The sequence below is a fragment of the Oryctolagus cuniculus genome, chromosome 5, assembly GCF_964237555.1.
Source record: "Oryctolagus cuniculus chromosome 5, mOryCun1.1, whole genome shotgun sequence".
Lineage (NCBI taxonomy): Eukaryota > Metazoa > Chordata > Mammalia > Lagomorpha > Leporidae > Oryctolagus > Oryctolagus cuniculus.
In genome coordinates this window covers 169,534,528-169,550,744 of record NC_091436.1, presented here as the reverse complement: position 1 = coordinate 169,550,744, position 16,217 = coordinate 169,534,528, and the positions used below count along the sequence as shown (strand labels likewise).

Sequence of the window (16,217 nt, the reverse complement as noted above, 5' to 3'; positions counted from 1 at the left end):
GAGCCCCCAAGAACGAGGCTCTGATTAGCGCCTGATTCACAGTCAAGCCAGGCAGCTGCTGCTGGGAACAGCCCACCTCCAGCCCCCGCGCCCAGGGCGCCCGGGGCGCAAGGCCGGGGGCACTCGGCGTGGGGGTGGGAGGCCCCGCCCGCCCGGGGGCCCCCCCGGCAGCACCCGCACCCGCGCCCAGCCGGCCGCTCCCGCAGCCCCGGCCCCGCACAGAGCGGGCGGCGCCTGCGCCCTGGGCTCCCGGCCCCAGCTGTCGGCGCCCGCATCGAGGGGCGCGGCGCGGCCGCCGGGAACCCGACCGCCAGGCCCTGGGTGCGGTCAGGCGGGCCGAGGAGGGGCGGGGAGCGGCGGCCGAGCGAGACCGCTTCCCGGCAGAGGTGCGGGAGCCCGAGTGCCCTGCCGGGGCCGGGAAGTTCCGGGGCGGCTGGGCGGAAAGTCCTGGCGTCCATGCCAGGCCGCGAGTGGCCCGGGCCGCCCCGGCAGTGACTGTGGTGGCTGACGCGGCGCGCGCCCCGCCCGCGCGTCCCTCCTCCGGGTGTAACATGCCCTGAGCGCGCGAGAGCGCGCGGCGGCCACCATGGGCAATGGCATGAACAAGGTAACGCGTCTCCCCGGGCTGAGGGGAGGGAGGCCGGCCCGTGCGTTTCGGGGCGCCCGCACCTCGGGCCGCCGCACCGCAGCGCACGCCGCTCGGGCTTCCGGGAAGCCGCGCCTCACGCGCGCCCGGCCGGCCGGTCCTCGGCGAGCCCTCGGCGAGCCGTGCCCTTTGAGGGCGTCCACACTCGCGCGGCCCGGGGGCCCCCCGCCGCGCTCCGAGCGCCTGTGGTTTCTTTCGGCTCCTGAAGTGGGCTCTCGAAGCTTCGCCGCCCACAGCATGAGTCAGCCGGCGTCCATGGGTGTCTCTGTGCTGCCATTTCCTCTTTTCTCCTGATTCGCTTTCCCTCCCGTGTAGACGCGAGTTTTTCTCCGGGGACGGAGACGTGGACAGAGGGTCTTGAGGACGGAGTTGGCGCCCCCCTCCTCGAGCCCCTACCCTGGGGCGGTGTGGCGGCCGCGGGGGCAGCCTGTTAGGGGTCTTGCGCTGAGTGTTCTAGAACAGTCGGTGTGGCTCTCTTTGGCCCGGTTCTGTGGGGTTGGCAGGGTGTCTCCCTGCAGCTGGGAGCTGCCTGGGTGTACCCGTGTGGAGCCTAAGCTTGAGGATTCGTGCTGCAGGACTTGCTGGTGTAGACTCAGCGCAAAGACCTGGAAGACTCCAGGGCCCTCGACGCAGTCCAGTACTGATTTAGACAGTGACCGGCTCTGGGTCAGATCCCCCTCTGCCTTCTGTGTCCCGTCCTGCACTGCGTGCCGCCCACCCGCATCCGCACAAACGCTGGGCGTCCATGTTGGGCGGGTGTGGAAGTGTGGCTCCCATCCATCTCCCTGGAGTGTGCGCTGGTTCGTTTCCTTAGCTGGAGTGTTGGGGTTCAAGGCAGGGCAGGAAACGTGCCGTGGGGGGACGTCCCGTGTCCCGGCTCAAGTCTCTCCACCTGTGACTTGGAGACCTGGTTTTTGAGAGAACTGTGTGTTTGGGGCCTGCATGCCACTCACTGAGGTATTTTGGTACCAAGCATTTTGATCACTTGGTTTTCCCTCTTCTTCTTTTTTTTTTTTTTTTTTTCCTGGCCATTGGCCAAGTTTGGGAGACAGCCATCTATCCTTTGGATAAGTACTTGCGTTATGGACCCATTTGCGCTGGAATCCATCAGCACCGTGCACCTTCTGATTTTAAAATTAGAGAACAGGAGGCAGGTGTTTGGCAAAGTGGTTCGGGTGCAACGTGGGATGCCGGCAGTGTCTGGTTGGAGTCCTGGCTCGGCTCCTGCTTCCAGCTTCCTGCTGATGCACACCCGGGGGGCGGGCATGGGGAGGCTGCAGTACTGGCTCCAGTTATCTGGGTCCCTGCCTTTCATCGGGGAGATCCAGACCCAGTTCTGAGCTCTTGGTTTTGGCCTGGCCCATCCCCACCTGTCGCATGCATTTAGGGAGTGAGCCAGCAGGTGGAAGATATTTGTCTTTCTGTCTCTGCCTTTTGAGTAAAATACAATAAGAAATAAAGATAAAATCAGAACAGAACAAGGGTGTTCATCACGTATCCGTGGACGCCGTTGACTGTAGTCACCCTTCTGTTTTCCTTGGGCTGTTGCTTGTTTCTCATACCTGAGTTGTTCACTCTCCACCTCTTTCTGCATTTAATTTGTAGTGTTGTATATTATAATTTAAAGACTCTGTTCAGGAATACAAATGGTTGCCTTAAGGCATCAAAAATTATTTTAACACTTTTCAGCAGAAGCATATGAATAGCGTGAGTATTGCTTTTGAAGTAATACATTCTTGGCTGTTTTCCTGTCCTGACGTCTTGGATGTAGGGACGTGATACCCAGGGTACAGTTCAAAAATATTGTCATTTCAACATGTAACCAAAGCATTATTGGTGGAATATGTTAGTTTTTTCTGAGCCAAGTCTTCGAAGTCTCGTGTGTATTTTAGACTTGAATCACATCTCACTTGCGACTAGCCACATTGCAAGTGCTCGCTAGCCACTGTGGCTAATGGCACTGCATTGCGTAACGCTGGTTGTTGTGTGTGTGAAAGCAGGGTGGAGGTGGGGCCGACACGAGGCCGGGGTAGCAGGAGCTCCTGGGGACGAGACAGGCAGTTTCGGGAGTGGCAGAGTAGAAGAGGCGTTGAAGGCAGCCTCAGGATAGCGCTCGGGGCTGGCAGAGGCTTCTGCTGGAGTCACACGCATCACAAGATTAGTTAGCGCCAAAGTAGATTCCTGGGAACCAGTAACAAAGAAGCTCTTCTAGGATTTTCCATGGATTTACTGTGTGACTTGGAGTAAGGCTTCATAGTTTACCCATCTGTGAAAAAAAAAAAAAAAAGAAAGAAAGAAAGAAAAGAAAAGAAAAGAATGGCTGGTGTGATTTGCAGTTTGTAGAAGAAGCTAACCATAGAAATGTCTTTCTCGGGACATTTATGGATGAAAAAGGTGCCACACCTTTGGAACTAAAAACGTGGCTTGTAATGTGTGTGCCCCGCAGTAACTAGGACCATCTCCTACACTCAATCTTAGCCAAAAGGCCGAGAAGCGATTGGGCGATGAGGACCATCTCCTGCAAGTGGGTCATCCTTGACCACAAGACTCGAGTAATCGATGCAGACTGCACCCTGCCGCTCTGAGGAAGCAGTTTCCGTTTGTGCTTCCATCCCACGGAGGAGCTTCTCCTGGGTCCGTCCCAGGCCCCTGTATGGCGGAGCGTCACACCTGTCTTAGGGAAGTCGGGGAGGGATGCTCTGTGTGGTCAGCTAAAGGTGCTGACGAAGTGGAGAAAAGCAGCCAGCAGTTGTGGTCCAGTCTTTATCGAGCCTCGTAGCATGCGCCTGCGCTCAGTAAAGATCTAAGCCTCGTTCTAGCCCTGTGAGGCCGGCTGTCTCATCCGGTCTGTGGAGACTGCGAGATGCAGAATGACAGGTTAGGTGATTCCAGTGCTAACAGGTTTGGACTCCAGTTCCTGTTCGTTTCAAAGACAGCAAAGTCTTTCCCTTGATCTGGAAGCCACTTCATCCCGAGCGCGTCCTGAAGTCCCTGAAAGAGCCTGAGAAGCTCCTCAGGTTGACTGTAGAACAGGCGGTCACCTCCCCTCAGCCTTCGTGTTTGGCTTTGATAAAGGGGGTAGAGGCAAGCAGCTAAAAGGATCTCATTGCCTTTCACACGCTCCTCAGATAGATGCTGTCCAGCTCCCAGAATCATAACCCCGATAAGCTGCTGCGTGCCAGGCCCCGTGTTGCCACATCACCCATGGAGTAGCTCATCTCCACGCCTCGCCACCCACCTGTAGAGCAGGTGCTCTTGTTTTCGTGCCTGTCTTGCAGGTGAGGCGCACAGAGGTTAAGGGATCTGCCCACAGTCACTCAGCTGGACCCGAAGCCAAGTGGGCTGGGTTATAGCCACGGAGAGATTGCCTCACTGCTGCTAGAACAGGCTGGCAGATGTCCCTGGTGAGGCTAGGGTTAAACTAAGCAGGCTGTTGCATGCAACCCTCATGCTCCTCTCCAGCCTTTGAAAACTAGTTGACTCCGAGTTTTCGCAAGAGTCTGAGTGAATAAACCTTTTGAGGGAGGTCCTGTGCGTAAATCTCCCCTCCTCGCTGTTATCTGGGTGGTTTTAAGTACTACAGTACCCCATTCAGGACAACGCAGAACAAAGCATAAAGCCCCAGCCAAGCGTTATGTCAAAAACAGCTGCCTCCACCGCTTCTCGGGTGCGTGTCTCCATTGGATCAACCTAGATTGCTGACTTAAGGACGGAGCCTCGCCCTGCCCGTGCAGGATGGGAGGAGCCGCTGGCCCTGACAGCTGGCCCCGCACTGACCACTGTTGGTCTGTCTCCTCGAGCATCCAGGCTGGTGGCCTCTTCCTCGCTCCCTGCTCTGAGCGCCTCCTGCCTGGTGGGAATGGTGCCGCCCCATATTCCGTGGGGAGCCCGTGGGTGGTGCCAGGGGCAGTCGCTTGGATCGGTGTATCACTTTTCCATCAGAGGCCCATTGTTGCTAGGAGGAGCCCCCAAACCCACCACCCTGCCACTTCTTGGGCGTGATTTTGAACAAGTTTCACGTTTCAGATCTTCAGTGTCTTTCTCTTCGTGGATCCATAGATGTTTAGAACTGGAAGCCTTGCTGGATAGCTCGTCTGGTTTGCTTATTTCCTCTTTAACAAGTACAACGCAAGTACAACCTGCCCCAGCTACTACTGACACTGTTGGGAGAAGCAAGTGAGAATTCGTTACGAGACATTTTCACAGATTCTAGAGCACAAATTTGTCGTGTTATTCGCATGTTGGGATTTGTCCCACCAGTGGTTACAGTGACGACATCCGCCTTGGTTATGGCTGGCACCTGTTTTAGGCGGGTCCTGGCCTCAGATAAGGTGTGTGGTTCAGAAGAAGTCATAGTTCAGCCTCCTCAGCCTCTGCCTTGTTGCCGTTTGGAGCTGCAGAATCATCTGTCGTGAGGACTGCCCTGTGCACTGTGGGAGGGTTTAGCAAGTCCTGGGCCTCCACCCAGTAGTTGCCTGTAGCATCCCCTGCACGGGGTGTGACATCCCCTGGGGGCGAAGGGTGACATCATTACCTCTGGGAGCCCCAGGTCCGTGCGTCCCAGAACCTCCTGAGGCCTGGGTGAGCGGGAACTTGCTGGTTACCAAACGGTGCCGTAGGGCTTCCGAGGCCGAGAGGCAGGTTCCCGTCGGGTAGCGCGGCGAGGGGCTCAGGCGTCTCTGTGCTAGTTAGATGCTGCCCTTGCCTGTGACGGCAGGTGACAGGCAGCCTTGGGAGCTTATCCACTTCCCTCACGGCTCGGTGTTAGCCCCGTGCACGCGAGGTGTGAGCGCTCTGCTGCCCAGGCTGTCCCCGGCTCAGGGCTGACACACAGCTCCTCGCTGGTGCTTTCTGTCTCACCCCCCGGAAGGTCACCTCCTCTCTCCCTTCGTGGTACATTTCTGCTTCATGTTGAAAGTGAGCTTCTCGGGGCATTCGAGATTATCCTTAGGGTCTTCCCTTCACAACTGTGGACTGACGAAGGCCATGGCCAAACAGCCTTCAGAGAGTTCTCAGTGACATTTAACCCTTCGGGGAATCCACCCGAATCTTCCCCTTCATTCCTGGCATTGAAACCCAGAAAGCCCTTGGAGGCCAAGGAAGAATCAGGACTCCCCCGGCACACACACACTCACACGACCTGGTGCTGCTCCCTGGTCAGCAGTTTATCGCACAAATCTCTGGGTGGGGTTTGTAGATTCCTTGGCATCCTGAAGTACTAAGTGAAATGTTTAAACAAAGCATTTCCTGCCTCAGAAGCAGTGTTTGCTTTGTTTTTGGTTAAGAGCATTTTTGTAGCTAGAGCTTTTTTTTTTCTTTTTAACATTTCTTTACGACTGGTGTTGGAGTAATGTAAGGGTGACAGGTGCTGGCCCAGAGGGGCATCAAGCGTGAGACTTCCGTGTGACGGTCAGAGCGTTTGTTCACGAGGGTTCTGCTGTTTCCTGTCACAAAAGCAGGACTCTCCTCGGCCGGCCGAGGTGCCGGAGAGCATCCTCCTCAGTGTTGGTGCTGTTTCGGCCGCACTTCTTCACCGATGGGCACGTCTGGGGACACGTCAGAAGGAAAACAAATGCCCCTGGTAGGTGTGGTGGAGAAGAAACAGTGACTTGAGAGTGGGTGCTCGGAGCCTGGTAGCCGAGAGAGACCTTTCTAGGAGTGGTCATCTCGTGGGGGACCTGAAAACTGTCACCTCACGGGGACCTAGAAACTGTCATGTCGTGGGAGGCATGAAGGGTGCGTGGTGGGCAAGAGGGGAGGATTACCCGGTGCTTGCTCTTTCAGAGGGGGGACATCCCCAAGTTTGCTTACAGACCTTTCTGCTCTCATGCGTCCTTGCCGCCTGGCAGGCACCGGTGCGTTGCCATTGCCGTGTTCTTGCTCCCAGCTTGAGTTCAGATTCTTCTGGAGCCGCATCGTACCAGATGAACGCCTGTTCTCCCTGGTTGGCATCCTGTCCCATCTTCCTCTCCCTTCCCGTCCTTCCCGTCCCATTCCTCTCTCGCTTGGGGAAAAGCAGTAACTGTAATATCAGGAGAGATCCGTCAGATGTTTTCAGTTGTAAGTTTTAATTATAAAGCTCACTGGTGTCGAAGCTTATTTTTTTTTCAAGATATGTTGATTTGTTTGACAGGCAGAAGTAACAGAGTGAGAGAGCTGGGCCAGACCCAAGCCTGAAGTCTGGAACTCCATCGAGGTCTCCCCTGTGGGCGACAGGAGTCCAAGCACTTGGGCCATCCTCTGCTGTCTTCCCAGGCACATTAGCAGGGAGCTGGATTGGAAGTGGGGCAGCTGAGACTCAAACTGACACTAACAGGCTGCTGGTGTCCCAGCTGGCAGTGTAACCCACTGTGCCACAACCCCGCCCCAGTGTGGAAGTTTACTCCCTCAGTCTGCTTGGAAGCAGCCTTCCTTGGGCTCGAACTGTAGTTCTGTGTGAACGAGCACTGTGATCTGACCACAGAAATGGGAGCTGAGCAATTTGCTTTCTGATTCCAGCCGTGAAACTCTAGCTCACTCTCCTGCTCTGGAAAATGAAGTTAAAAAGTTGACTGACCCAACTCTGTCCTCTCTTTATAGCACTTCAGAGTATTTTAATTACATGTACAATGCTCAATTTTTAAAAGATTTATTTATTTATTTATTTGAAAAGCAAAGTTACAGAGAGGCAGAGGCAGAGAGAGAGAGAGAGAGAGAGAGAGAGAGAGAAGTCTTCCATCTTCTGGTTCACTCCCCAAATGGCCGCAATGGCCAGAGCTGGGCGAAACCAAAACCAGGAGCCTGAAGCTTCTTCTTAGTCTCCCACATGGATGCAGGGGCCCAAGGACTTGGGCCATCCTCTACTGCTTTCCCAGGCACATTAGCAGGGAGCTGGATGGAAAGTGGAGCAGCCAGGGCTCGAATCAGCACCCATACGGGATGTGAGCGCTGCAGGCAGCAGCTTTGCCCACTACGCCATAGTGCTGGCCCTTAATATCCATGTTAAACGACTTTTAGTAGTTCGTCCTCACTTTCTCCTCCCCAAGCTTCCTGTCTTTGCCTGTGCACAGCTCCCGGGCTGGCCACTGTTTCCCATGTGGAAACCCACCCAGGGCAGAAAGGGGCAATATTTAATCTCCAGCAAAGCTTGCATCAGGCTCTGCTGACCATCATTGTAAATAAAATTTCCATTGTATTAGAAAGGGAGAGAGGGAGCAAGGCAGACAAGATCTTCCATCCTCTGGTTCACTTCCCAAATGCCAGCAACAGCCCACGACTGGTCCAGGCTGGAGCCAGGAGCCGTGAACACCACCCAGGTCTTCCATGCGAATGGCACAGCCCCCAGCACTCGGACCATCATCTGTTGCTTCCCAGGACTGCGTTGGCAGGAAGCTGGATGGGCAGCAGAGTAGCCTGGACTTGAACCAGGCACTCTGATGCAGGATGTGGGTGTCCTAGTGTTGATTTCACCACTGCACCAGTGCCCGTCCTCACCCTGTGTTCTGTCTCTCCATTCCGGGCGTCACCTCCCACCCTGTTCACATTTGTCTGTTTGTTCATTCATCAAAGAACATTTAGTCAAGTACCTATCTGTGGAGGACCAATCCAGTCTAGAAAATGCACGCTTACCTACTGGATGCAGGCAGCAGGGAGGAGTTACAGACTAGATGTCCAAGGGCCACAGGCAACCTGCACATGGGCTTTGTTTTTTTTGTTTTTTGTTTTTTTTTTTTAATTGCAGTATTTTTTTTTGTCAGAGATTTAGGTTTTGCTCTTTACATATTCAGTTGACAGTATTTGAAGATGGGGCTCTCGGCACTGGGGGCCCTAGGCTGTCTCAAGGCTGCACTGACTCACTGTACCAGCCGTCTCCTGTGCTGGTGACACTGGAGAAGGTGCTGGAGGTGGGGCCGAGGCCCAAGTCTTAGCATAAGCTCCATCCTGAGAGGGATGGAGGACAGGACCTGGCACTGAGCTCCCAAGAGCAGATTGTGAAGGCATAAAATCATGATTCTAGAATGTTAGAGCACAGCGATTGTGTTATGCCATGTCCTCCTTTTATTTGTAAAAATAATATACTGGGGCTGGTGCTGTGGTGTAGTAGGTAAAGCTACTGCCTGCAGTGCCGGCATCCCATATGGGCGCCAGTTTGAGTCCCGGCTGCTCCACTTCCGGTCTAGCTCTCTGCTATGCCCTGGGAAAGTAGTAGAAGATGGTCCAAGTACTTGGGTCCCTGCACCCACATAGGAGACCCTGAAGAAGCTCCTGGCTCCTGCCTTCGGATCAGTGCAGCTCTGGCCATTGTGGCTAATTAGGGAGTGAACCAGCGGATGGATAACCTTTCTCTCTCTCTCTCTCTCTCTCTCTCTGTATAACTCTGACTTTCAAATAAATAAATAAATATTTTTAAAAAATAATGTAGAACATCTTTTTCAAAATCCACTCAGCACGAAGATTTATTTGAAAGTACCACTTGGTGTAATTCTGAGTTTTTTTAAAAAAATTATTTATTCATTTGAAAGGCAGTGTTGGGGGGGTGAGGAAAAGAGAGAAAGGGATCTTCCATCCATGGGTTCACTCCCCAATGGGTGGAGCTGGGCTAATCTAGAGCCAAGAGCTTCATCTGGGTCTTCCACGTGGGTGGAAGGAGCCCAAGCACTTGAGCCATCTTCCGCTGCTTTCCCAGGCACATTAGCAGGAAGCTGGATTGGAAGTGGAGCAGCCAGACTCAAACCAGTGCCCATATGGGATGCCTGCGCCACAGGCAGTGGCTTTGCCTGCTGTGCCACAGTGTCGGCCTCCAATGAAGAACATATTAGCTTGTGTTTTGTAGAGAAGGTAATAGAAGTACAAAGGAGAAGTGCAGAAATGGGCCATAATCTTTTCCCCAAATAATCTCTCTTGACTTGAAAGGGTAGGTTGTAGTAACACATATATTACAGCCCTCAAACTATATGGGAAAGTTCAGATAATGCAGAACTCGTCCTCCCAGAACCCCTGCCCCACTGTTGCCCTTACAGAAGAAGGCACAGGAATGGCAGCGCTGTACAGCGCACACAGTTAACCATTTTACAAAACGGCATTTCCAAGATACATCAAGTAAAAACGCAGAGGCTCTTCAACAGCCCCGCCGTACGCCTGAGACCCCCACGGCTCCTCACCTGGAGCCCCAAGAACACTGAGACCCCCACGGCTCCTCACCTGAGAACACTGAGACCCCCACGGCTCCTCACCTGAGAACACTGAGACCCCCACGGCTCCTCACCTGGGTCCTGAGAACACTGAGACCCCCACGACTCCTCACCTGGGTCCTGAGAACACTGAGACCCCCACGGCTCCTCACCTGGAGTCCTGAGAACACTGAGACCCCCGCGGCTCCTCACCTGGGTCCTGAGAACACTGAGACCCCCGCGGCTCCTCACCTGGGTCCTGAGAACACTGAGACCCCCACGGCTCCTCACCTGAGAACGCTGAGACCCCCACGGCTCCTCACCTGGAGCCCCAAGAACACTGAGACCCCCACGGCTCCTCACCTGAGAACACTGAGACCCCCACGGCTCCTCACCTGGAGTCCTGAGAACACTGAGACCCCCACGGCTCCTCACCTGGAGTCCTGAGAACACTGAGACCCCCACGGCTCCTCACCTGAGAACACTGAGACCCCCACGGCTCCTCACCTGGGTCCTGAGAACACTGAGACCCCCACGGCTCCTCACCTGAGAACACTGAGACCCCCACGGCTCCTCACCTGGAGTCCTGAGAACACTGAGACCCCCACGGCTCCTCACCTGAGAACACTGAGACCCCCACGGCTCCTCACCTGGGTCCTGAGAACACTGAGACCCCCACGGCTCCTCACCTGAGAACACTGAGACCCCCACGGCTCCTCACCTGGAGTCCTGAGAACACTGAGACCCCCACGGCTCCTCACCTGGAGTCCTGAGAACACTGAGACCCCCACGGCTCCTCACCTGAGAACACTGAGACCCCCACGGCTCCTCACCTGGGTCCTGAGAACACTGAGACCCCCACGGCTCCTCACCTGAGAACACTGAGACCCCCACGGCTCCTCACCTGGAGTCCTGAGAACACTGAGACCCCCACGGCTCCTCACCTGAGAACACTGAGACCCCCACGGCTCCTCACCTGAGAACACTGAGACCCCCACGGCTCCTCACCTGGAGTCCTGAGAACACTGAGACCCCCACGGCTCCTCACCTGAGAACACTGAGACCCCCACGGCTCCTCACCTGGGTCCTGAGAACACTGAGACCCCCACGGCTCCTCACCTGAGAACACTGAGACCCCCACGGCTCCTCACCTGGAGTCCTGAGAACACTGAGACCCCCACGGCTCCTCACCTGAGAACACTGAGACCCCCACGGCTCCTCACCTGGGTCCTGAGAACACTGAGACCCCCACAGCTCCTCACCTGAGAACACTGAGACCCCCACGGCTCCTCACCTGGAGCCCTGAGAATGCTGAGTGGCATGAGGGGCCAACTCCTCCCTGTGGGCCAACCGCCTCCTCCCAGCCTCCCCAGGCTCCCGCCCTCTTCTTCCAGGCCGCCTATCCCACTGTTTCCCTGTGTGTCCCTGCTCTCTCCCAGCCCTCTCCTCTCAGACTTAAGACCCTGAGTGCCGTTGCCTCCTGGAGGTCCTGTGTGACCACAGAGTGGTCAGGTCACTTCTGCCTTCCCTACGTGAGACTCCACAGTGGCCACCCCTCTCCCCATCACCCCTGTAACCCCAAGTGCCCAGCGCGGGGCCCAGAGGTGACAGGGACTCAGTGCCTGGCTGCCCAACCATGATGCATCCCGCGACTCCGGGTGACGTGTTTGTATCGTCATCTATCATCACGGTCTACTGAGTTGATGTAGAGCTGCTTTCTGCCGCCACTTCTGGACATTCGTTAGAAATGGCAAGGAAGACTTTGTTCACGACTGTTCCAACAGAGGAGAGACTGAACTCAGCTCCCAGTACTGCAGGGACAAGTTGGAGGGGGAAGGTGACAGTGGTTAAAGCCCATGGACGGAGAAGGGCTGGGACCAGAAATGCAGAGAGATGTCTGAGCTACCAGGAGTGGAGGAAGAGGGGCCTGGGAGCCATCGGGGTCAGGGCGTTCTCAGTAAAGTGCCTTAGCCCGGATCTCTGCTTGCACTGGACTCAGTCGACCCAGGCCTAGTGGGAAAGTGGGGACCCCCACTGAAGTTTGCTGCAGGAGGGAGTTCTTGTCACCATCAGCCATGAGAGCCATGTGATGGTGGTGCCCTTTGGTGCCTGATGTCACATCCTGATAAAGAGAGACCCCAGAGAACAGGAGGTGGCACTTGCAAAAGCCCTCCACACGTGGGAGTGCCCACGGACGTCACTGCCATCCTTCTCCAGGATGAACCTAACGCCTGATTGTGTTCCAGGAAAGAGCTGTCCCGTGTTGGAGCGTGGCCACAGGTGCTTGTGCTTTCCTGTGGATGTTCTCTCCCCGGTTCCTAGCCACAGGCCTGGCCTGAGTGCTGTGACTTCGGTCAGTATGCATCAGACCTCAGGGCCCCGTGGTGGCTAATTTTGCACCCTGGGTATTGGGTCAGCCAGGGCGACTCTCTTCATTCCTGGAAGGGTCCCAGCTTGGCCCATGCAGTTTTACGTCCTCTCAGCTTAGCTGTCCTCCCACACAGAGGGTGGCACTGGGCCTGGTACAGCTGCTCCGGCAGGTGCAGCGACTCAGTGCGTGCGTCGGTGGTCAGTGCTTGAAGCCAGAAGCCCACACAAGGAATGTGACACCGGCTGCTCTGACCTTCCGCTGGGAGTGGACAAAAACAGGAAGCGTGAGAGGCCGGAGCTGGGGGACTCGGGGGTGGTGCCGAGGGAAGGTGTGGCCAGGGCATCTGGGGATCCACTGTGAGATGTCACCAGTGCCAGTCCACTGTATGCTCTTGGAAACCAGCAGGTGATGTCACAGGCCCATTTTTAGTTTCCAGGGCAGTGTCTGTATTTGGATTCTGCAGTGGCCATGTGAAGAATTGGCAGGACAAAGAACTGGCTTTGCAGTCTGAGAATCGTGGGGGTGCTTGTGACACATACCACCCACAGTTCTCATCTCAGACCTGTGAACACATAGCATGCCCGCAGGTGGGGGCAGGCAGGAGGCCTTGCCCAGCCAGATCCTGGGGGTCTGGTGAACAGCCCGGTCTGGGAAGCATAGCAGTGGAAGAGCTGGACTCTGGGGACCTGCTCTTGCTACCTTGCATCTGTCTGGATGACTGCTCCGTTCTTGTGACAATGTTTGTTGCATGGCCATCTTGGGGGTGCAGCAGTGAGCCACACCATGCATTTGCTGCCCAGGGTGCTTCCCAGTCCAGCAAGGAGGCAGGCTCCACCTAGTCATGCCCCCAGGATGGCATCTCTGGGGTGGGCACAGGGAGCTGTGGGTACTGAACCAGGGCCCACCCAGACTTGAAGCTCAGGACAGGCCTCCCGCGGGGTGCAAGTCAGAGCTGGGGCCTGAAGGATGGAGACAGCAGGGGTCTAGCAGGTGCACAGGCCTCAGGCAACAGAGAGAAGCACAGTGGGAGAAGGGGTAGGCAGGAGAGGTGGATGGCATGTGGGCTCTCAGAAAGCCCGGGGACACCACGAGATCCGGGGCCTGAGTTCTGTGAGTGGGTGGGCACCGGTGTGCAGCCATCCACGGGCCATTTGAGCAGCGTCCTATTGTCGCAAGTAAGCTGAGCCTGCAGACAGGGGTGCCTGACAACCCGTGCCCTCTGTCCGGGGAGGTGCTGGGCCGTGGGTGTGGATGGCAGCATGACAGCTGTGCAGGGACAGCGCCTCCAGTGCTGCTTTGGGTCTGCAACACTCATGCCTGTGTCTTTCTCCCAGATCCTGACTGGCCTGTACATCGGCAACTTCAAAGGTAAGTTCCTTCTCTTTGGAATCATTGTAGGAAAATACACATTAAGTGAAATGTACCGCCCTAGCCATTTGTAAGCACACACACCAGTGACTAAGTAACTCACGCTGTGCAGCCATCACCACCTTGAAACTCTGCACCCATGGAACACCAACTCCCTCTTCTACCTCCCCGCCCCAGCCCACCAACCACCCTCTGCCTTCTGATTCTGTGGATTTGGCTGCTCTCAGTGTCTCAGGTAAGCAGAACCACACACAGTGTCTGTCACTTCTGTCTAAGCCAAGCTTCCCCAAGATTCTCCCATTGCTGAAGCACGGGTCGGATTTCCTGCCTTTTCCAGTCCATCATGCGAATGGGCTGCATTTGGCTCGCCACGCGTGTGTGGGCAGACACTCGTGGAAGGGGCAAACCCAGTTTTTTTTTTTTTTAAGATTTATTTATTTACTTGAAAGTTAGAGTTATGCAGAGGGAGAGAGGTCTTCCATTCACTGTTTCACTCCCCAAGTGGCCACAATGGCCAGAGCTGTGCTGATCCAAAGCCAGGAACTTCTTCGGGGTCTCCCACGTGGGTGCAGGGCCTAAGGACTTGGGCCATCTTCTACTGCTTTCGCAGGCCATAGCAGAGAGCTGGATCGGAAGTGGAGCAGCTGGGTCTCTAACTGGTGCCCATATGGGATGCCAGCAATGCAGGCAGTGGCTTTACCCACTACACCAGAGTCCAGTTTTAAAAGAACAGCTTTAGACCTCTCACGCATGATGGCCACTCGAGGCGTGGACTCAGTCTGCCTTCTGGAAGCAGCCGCTGCTCACACCGTGCACCGGCCCCTTGGCCAGCAGCTGACCAGGCGACGTCAGGCTGTATGAGCGCCACGACCTCTCCGGTCCTCCTGACTCTGTGCTTGCCAGGACGTTATTACCCTGAGACGGTGGCGCCAGGCACGTGGCGTTGCTGTGGAGTGGATTTATGATCTCTTGCCACTTTGGTCTGCCGCTCACTAGTTCTCAGACTCTGGTCTTTGAAGTCTCCCAGGTGACGTAAGCGGTCTCATCTCCGGCAGGTTAGTCTCGCCTTTGCTGCCTTCTTTCCTCACACCAGCCTGATGATCTCCCTGTACTGATGGATTTGCTGCAGCTATTGCTGTTCCATTTTTCGCTTGCCCGTGGAACAAAATGCATGGTGGTCACCCGGCCGGCCCCCCCTGCTGAGTTCTGAGTTTAGGTGAAAGCACCGGTCCCTTACGGGAGGTGCAGTTAATGGGAGGAAGCGACCTAGGAGACTTGCTGCAGGTCCGCACGCTCTGGCTGTCGGACACAGCCAGGCCTGCTCCCGGGACCTGACGCTGCCCCGCCCACCCAGGAAGCCAGGACCCGAGCCAGATTGAACACACATCCCGTCTCTCGCGGCTGTTACTGAAGCTGTTGAATTCAGTTCAGATCGACGCTAAACAGTTTTTACGATTTCTCTGCATGAAGCTCATTTCCCTTTCTCCTCCCCCCTTTCGCGGTTTATTTCCATTTCTCCCTGTGGGCTCCTAGTGCCGCTGATTGGCCTCAAAGAGGATTGAGCACAGGGAGCTGACAGCTGCTATTTGCTACTAGAACACATTAGGAGTAACACCGGAGCCCCCACTTTAGTAACTTCGTGGTTCTGCGAAAGCAGTAAATGCTTCGTGGTGGGTGGGCGGAGGCACGGGACACATGCAGTGAGCAAATTCTTTGTGAAGTTATTTAGTGAGCCACTATTAACTTCCTTCATAGGGTGGGGTTATGTCTGAGAAGAGTTCAGTGTAAGCTCTTAGAGCAGAATTGCTAGGACCAGCGCTGCAGCCGGTTAAGCTGTGGGTTAAGCTGCTACCTGTGATGCCAACATCCCACATGGGTGCCAATGCGAGTCCTACCAATCCAGCTCCCTGCCAATGCACCTGGGAGAGCAGCAGCAGATGACCCAGGTGCTTGGACCCCTGCAACCCGCGCGGGAGACCTGGATGGAGCTCCTGGCTCCTGACTTTGACCTGGCCCTGCTCCAGCCATTGCAACCATTTGGAGGAATGAACTTACAGATGGAAGATCTCTCTCTCTGTAACTCTGCCTTTCAAATAAATAAATAAATCTTTAAAAGAAGTAGAATTGTCAGGTGAAAGTTTTGCAAATTAAAAGTTTTAATAACTACTGACCAAATTCAGTACTTCTTTCTCCCAGCAGTACCTGAGAGCTGTGGCTTTTCTATTCATAGAAAGTTGCCTTTTTTTTTTTAAGGACATGCATACCTGGTATTAAGGAAATATTCGAAGCTCTTCTTACGCTAGAATCTATACCTGTCTTTGGACACTCAGTGCTGTTGGGGTCCCGCACAGCTCCTGGCTCTGGCCTTGGGATTTCTCCGCTTGGGGTGTTCTCAGCAGCCCACAGTTTCTCCTTGTTTGTAGCTGGTTGGCATCGGCAGTTGCCTTCGGTTGCTGTGCTGTTGCTGTGGTTTTGTTGTGTCCACTGAGCGTTTATGAAATACCGGTGCAAGGCTCACCGGCAATGATGGAAGGATGGAGCAGGGGCAAGAAGCTGGAAGGAGAGGCAGTGTTGTGTGCTCATATGCTGTGAGTGAACGTGTCTGCTGGACAAGCGTGTCAGGGCCACGTGTCCCCATGCTCGGGTATTGAGAGTCCCTGAGCAGACACAGAACAGGAAGGGA

The 16,217-nt window shown here is 55.3% G+C and overlaps 1 protein-coding gene across 14 annotated transcripts in view; it reads left to right on the top strand.

Moving 5' to 3' along the window:
* Positions 1-240: 240 nt before the first annotated feature.
* The window catches only part of DUSP22 (dual specificity phosphatase 22), a 60,413-nt gene continuing 44,436 nt past the window's right edge, over positions 241-16,217 (top strand). For 6 of the 14 annotated variants that reach the window (XM_002721643.5, XM_017337678.2, XM_017337677.2 and 3 more), the window contains exons 1-2: positions 393-607; positions 13,501-13,534. In XM_002721643.5, the coding sequence (XP_002721689.1) occupies positions 587-607; positions 13,501-13,534 (55 nt within the window). In that variant the 5' untranslated portion in view covers positions 393-586. Of the gene's footprint in view, positions 608-13,500; positions 13,535-16,217 lie in introns of all 14 variants that reach the window. The other 8 variants (XR_011389079.1, XR_011389078.1, XM_070074873.1 and 5 more) reach the window with 5 other exon arrangements.